This window comes from Pediculus humanus, genomic scaffold, assembly GCF_000006295.1.
Source record: "Pediculus humanus corporis 1103172107460 genomic scaffold, whole genome shotgun sequence".
NCBI lineage: Eukaryota > Metazoa > Arthropoda > Insecta > Psocodea > Pediculidae > Pediculus > Pediculus humanus.
The window spans coordinates 123,707-129,860 of NW_002987080.1; the positions used below are offsets into that span (position 1 = coordinate 123,707).

General features: G+C 27.7%; 1 protein-coding gene across 1 annotated transcript; it reads right to left on the reverse strand.

Annotated features, from left to right (window-relative positions):
* Positions 1-264: 264 nt before the first annotated feature.
* Phum_PHUM114540 (uncharacterized protein) lies at positions 265-2,573 on the reverse strand (the record flags this gene model as incomplete). The annotated part of the gene is made up of 2 exons (XM_002424101.1): positions 265-1,133; positions 2,384-2,573. The coding sequence occupies 2 exons, from the start codon at positions 2,571-2,573 to the stop codon at positions 265-267; spliced, it is 1,059 nt and encodes a 352-aa protein (XP_002424146.1).
* Positions 2,574-6,154: the final 3,581 nt, after the last annotated feature.

Consider the following 6,154-nt stretch of genomic DNA (forward strand, 5'->3'; position numbering starts at 1 on the left):
GAAAGAGAGATGAGGAGGGGAGAAAGTGAAAAAAGTTAAAATTAAAAATTTTTTCTTTTTTTTTGTTAGTTTCGTTAGCTGGAAAAAAGTTTTTTTTTTTTTGTTTGTTTGTTAGCGTCTACTGCTCTTTCTCAACCCAAAACAAGGGTGTTTAAAATATTTGAAATTTTAAAATTTAAATTTACACCTGCGTTCTGATAATTAACGAAAAGGAAAAAGTTTTTTTTTTTTTTTTTAATAGAGGAGGGTTTTTTTTTGTTCTAACTAAACTTTAAAACCGATAAACGGTTTTAAAAGCTTTTCAGATGCGTATTCAGAATTTTCTTTTTTTATTCGGATAAAATTTTTTTGATATTTACCTTCCAAACCTTCCGGTTGTTCTTCTCTTGTTTTGTTGTTATCGTTAGAACTGTGAAATTTCATTTGAGGTACGGAATAATATAATGTTTTTAATTGCGGTACCGTTGGTGGAGTTTCCGATGACGGTTGTCTTTGCGTCACAGTCGGATATGGCGGAATCGGCGTTTGTTGCACGACGGAAGTCGAATATGTTGTTGCCTGTTGATGAGTAGAAGAAAATAAATAAGATGATTTTTTTTGTTTCGTTCCGTAAAAGTTAAGAGGGGTTTGTTGCGATGACGATATTGAATATTGTAGAGTTTGTTGCGGGGATGAATACGAATATTGCGGCGTGTGAGGTTCTTCCGTTGGTAACGAATGACGTTGCTGTTGTTGTTGTTGTTGCACAACCGATTGTTGCTGTACCGGAAATGACGAAATCGGTGGTTTTTTTTGCGACGAAGATGATAAATTTTGAGCCATTTGAGGTTTGTTAAAATGTAAACGTAAGTCCACTAATGGTTTTGACGGTGTTATTTGATTAAATGAATTTTTATTTCGGATTTTTGTTAGCAATTCCGGCGTTTCTCTTATCACTTTCGTCCTTTTCGTATCATTTTTCGGGTTCATTTGACTAAATCCTTTGAAATTTAAATTTGGAAAAGATATTATTTCTTCTGACGATATTGCATTCATATCCGCTTCTTTTTTTTTGTGCAAAGGCGGCGAAACGGGTGGTTTATCTATCGATGACGTATTATCGATTTTATTATTCCACTGCGACGAATTCATCCCTGCAAAAAACACAAAACACTCTTATCAATTATCAATTAAGCTCTAAACACTTAGCGTGGCATCGCCACTGTGTAATGTTTTAAAAGACAAAAAGCGAGTAATAATAATGGGAAAAATGAAAAAGTTAGGGTGTGAGTTTTTCCTGTTGGAAAACCGAAAAAAAACAAACCGACGAGGATAAAGTGACAGCCAGTAAAAGTTAAAGCGTAAAGAACACCTGCTCCACGGCAATTTAAGTTATTACCACGACAACGTAGCCTTAATTTTTAATTATTGTCCCATTCGACATCGTCAAAAAAAAAAAAAAAGGAAAATTTAAACACAGTTTTCCACTACAATTTTTTTTTTATTTTAGATAAAGTAAAGTAAAGTAAAAAATCGATAAACGTGGTAGAAGTGTAAGGAAGGGGAGGAGGGAGGGAAGTATATATATATTAGTTTTTGTCTCTTATTCCACGTTATGAAAAAAGAAAATTCAGAAAGTGTGAAAAAGTCATGGATACAACAACAACAACCAACCAACCAACCAACTTTCTTAATTTCACTTATTCACATGGGAAATATCATTCTGAAAATGTCAATACACGTCGTGACTTTAATTTCATTTTCTCATGCATTTTTTTTCTTTTTCTTATTCCACGTCTTTTTTTTTCCGTATCATCCGTATTATTTTTTCTTTTTTTTGCAACCGACCGACGACGCATATACATTTAAATTAATTTTTTTTTTACATACGATATTAAAAAATATAAAAACGGAAACGGAAATAGTTTAAAAAAATATTACCCGTCATAAATAAAATATTAAAAAATTTTATATAAAAAAAAAAAGTGATCGATTATTATTAAAATATTGTCATTTTATTTATTTTTTGATATATAATCCATACGACGACATTTTTATCATTTTATTATTATTATTATTATTACGGTAAAAAAAAATTCGATAAATCATTTTTTTAATAATAATGATAATAATATTATTTCATGATTACTTACCGATAACATTTACATACATACATAAAAAAATTTTTATTACGCTTACTTTTAGGTGGTAAAAATTTTTTAATATCATTATCTTTAATTATTTCCGCATTGTTTGTTTTACTTGATATGTCTCTCGTTTGTGGTGGCATTCCTATTAAATAAATTAATCGTAAAAAAAAATTAATTAACGTATAAATCAATATAAAATAATATCGTCGTAATAATAATAATAATAATAATAATACTTGGATTATTAAATAAACCGTCGTTGTTACTAGGATTTCCATCTTCTAACGATGCCAATTCGTATGCCAATCTTTTTCTTATAACTATTTCTTTTAATATGGCAATTTCTTCTGCTGCTTTTAATTCAAATTGTAATCTTCTCTTTTCCAAATCTGATATTGTTGTTTTCGGGTTCGTAGTATCACCAGTTTTTTTTTGATTATCCATTATTATTATTATTATCGATGATGCCAAAGTGCTGAAAACGAATTTTTTTTTTTTTTTTTAATAATTTTATATACTTTTACATATTTTTTCTATTTTTTTTGTTTATTTTTTTTTTTTCTATTATTATTAATTAATAATTAATTTATTTTTTTTTATTATAATTTTTTTATAAACAAATACGCCGGCGGAAGCCATTTTTATTTTTTTTTAATTGTAAATATTTTACAGACGAAGGGAACGAAAAAAAAAAAAAAAACTTTTAACGAGAGCAAAATAATAATAATAAACTAAATTTTTCATTCATTTCCTCTTTTTTTTTTTTTTTTAATAATAATAATAATTTTTCGTGAGGTTTTATTAATTTAAAAAATTTTAACGAAGAATGACGTTTAAAAAAAGAAATTTATTATCGTTATTATTATTATTACGAAATCCGTTTTTTTTCGGGGGAGAGGGGAGGAAAGGAAAAAAAAAGTTTAAGCGGCAAATAATAAAAATTTAAATCTGTCACCTATTTTGATAAAAAATCGTTTCCGTTTCCTGTAAATATTTTACTTTAAAGTTTTCTTTCTTTAACCCCCCGTCCCCCCCGTCCCCTCGTCCCCCTGTTTTTTTTTTTTATTAAATAAACTTTTTTTATCTGAATCGATTATCTGTGCCATTTTAACAACTTTTTTTTTTGTTTTTTTGTATAATATTTTAAAAAATCAGAAAACCGTTTCTTAAATGATATGACTCATTTACAACCCCTAAATTTTAGGGAGAGACAAAGACTAAAAAAAAAAAAAGAAAAAGAAGAAAATCAACCCTCCTTCGTGGTCGTCGAAGGGATGTCATCGAAATTTATCTTTTTTTTTTAATTTAAAAAACAAAAAGGGCTTTTTTTGTAAAAAAAAAAAAAAAAAAAAAAATTTTAAACAATTTCACATGAGTTTAAAAAAAAATTGAAAGCGGAAGTGGAGAGGAAAGAAGGAAGGAAGGACGGAAGGAAGGAGGAAGTTATAAAATTATGTAAAACGCGAAAATCCCGAAAATTTAATCTTCTATTCCTTGGAATGACCTAATTTTTTTTTTTTTTTACTTTTTCTTCTTCTTTCTCTTCTTTTCTTATTAAAACTTGAGCTTTTATTGATTTTTCATTTATAATTCTTCCGTCATAAGTCAAACATGAGATTTACATTCACAGTAAAAAAAAAAAAATGTAATAATAATAATAATAACAAAACGTTTTACCTACGAAAAAAAAAAAAAAAATTTTCTCTTTTTAAGTAAAATACCTGGGTCGAATATTATAAAAAGATGACGGTTCGCATATGATAACAATGAGCGTACAGGTTCATTTAAATAGTTGCTTGTTTTCGTATTTCTATGGCAACGAATCTCGGTTACAGCTTCTCTCATTGGATCCGATTTTTTGCCAATTTTTTTTTTTTTTTATATAAAAAAAAAATTTTTTTTCTAAGGTTTGCGACTCTGTGTACAGAAGACCCCACCTTAAAAAAAAAATTTTTTTTTGAACCGCCGCCGATGCCGACGCCGCCATCACCGCCGCTGAAAAATAATAAAAATAAAATTTTTTTAATTATAATTTTGTGGATTTTCATTTCTGGAATTTTATTTTTGGAATCTTGTCAAAACCTGGATGAAAATGTGTTTAAATTTTTTTTTCAAATTCCTTATCGAATAATTAAAGTGAGAGGATTTGGAAAAGGGAACCCCCCCCCCGGGAAAAAAAAAATTAAAAAATTTTTTTTTTTTGGTAATTTATCCCTGAAATAAAATTTTATTTTATTGTTTTCGTACCCCAAAATTAAAAAACATTAAAATAATTTTTATGATAGTGCTTCGAACAATTTTCTCCAAAAATCTAAATTTCCCCCCATTTTCCCTCCGAAAATAAAAAAAAATGCGAATCGCGCAAAAATATTCCCGAACGATTTTTTATTATTTTTTGAATTAAAAAAAAATTTTTTTTCTTCCCGTTTCAATTTCAGCCCTCTCCTCCTCCTCTTTCTCCCTCCCCCAACCAAAAAAACTTTAAATAATAATAATAATAATGATAAATATGTTTGAAACTATTAATAAACCATTTTCAAAATACGAGTTTTTTTTCTATAAAAAAAAAGAAAAATCTTCCCCCATTTTAATTTTACGACGTACGCGCGATGACGTCAAATTTGTTGTTTTTTGTTTTGTTTTGTTTAAATTTCTAGAAAGAAAAAAAAAAGTAAAAGGAAGAAAAAAAGAAAAGAAAACAAAAAACAAAAAATTCTCATTAAAATTAAGCCAAGAAAAAAAAAAAAAAAAAGAAATTTTTTTATTCTCGGGGGAAAATAAAAAAAGTGAGAAAAAACGAGACGTGTAAAAAAATTGACATTTGAATCTCGGTGACAACCGCCGCCCCTCATCCCTTTCCTCCCTTCCTCCTCCTCCACATTTGTCTCTGGGGTCCTGATCAAAAAAAAAAAAAAAAAACCAAAAGAATCTTTTTTTAAAACAAACGTCAACAAAACAACATTGAATCCCTTATAAAGCCAATTTTTATTTCGACAGCCATTTTTACTTTTTTTTAAAATCAACGTCAATAACGTTTTTTTTATAAATAAATTTTTCCACCTCACCCCCCCCCCTACATACACTCCTACTGTTTATATTTCCCTTCATTTTTATTTAATAATAATAATAATAAATACTTTATTCGTCGTAAAAAAAAAAATTCACACGACAGCTTTTAAGGTTGGTTTAACGCCCTTCAAACCCTCCCCTTTCTCCTCTTCCTCCTCCCTTACTCCCCTTCCACCTACAACAACAATATTGTTAATTTCGTTTCCCATCGAATAATAGAATTATTATTATTATTATTACTTAATTAATTTTTCAATGTTAAAAGCGTAAAAAAAGGCTTTCGAGTTTTTTTTTTTTTTTTTTTTTATTATCAAAAGGTGTTGAAGCATTGATAAGAAATCCGATCATGTTATTTTCTTCTGCTGTAAATAATTCATTTGTGTTTTAGTTTTCACGGAGCGAATGGGATTCCATGACAACCTTTCTTTTCATTCTAACCATCATCATCATTATTATTATTATTACTTTTTTTTTTTAAAATATATTTTACTACGATGATGATGATTACGATATTAAATATTTCCACGAAGTTATAAGGGGAGGGGATTAAAAAAAAAAAAAAACGCGAGACGAGATTTTCTTTTCCTTTTTTCCTTTGTTTGTACATATTTTGTTTTATTAAAATTTAGTCTCAAAGGAATTTTATTGAACCTCAAAAGTGTTCTACGACGACGGTTACGTTAAATGTCACGTCCGAATTGTGACCTTTTTTATTTTTCCATTCATTTATCATTTTCCGGACCCTCCCAAAAAGTTTTTATCCCTTTTTACCTGTTTTCCTAAAAAAATTTTGCTGTTTCCGATTGTAAATAAATTGATTTATCGATTATTATCATTAATAATAATAATAATAATAATAATAATAATAATAATTTTTTCTTATAAATTAAAAAAAAGAAAAAGAAAAAATGGCGGAGTTATTTTGTCCAGAAAAAATTTATTTCTTTTTTTTTTTT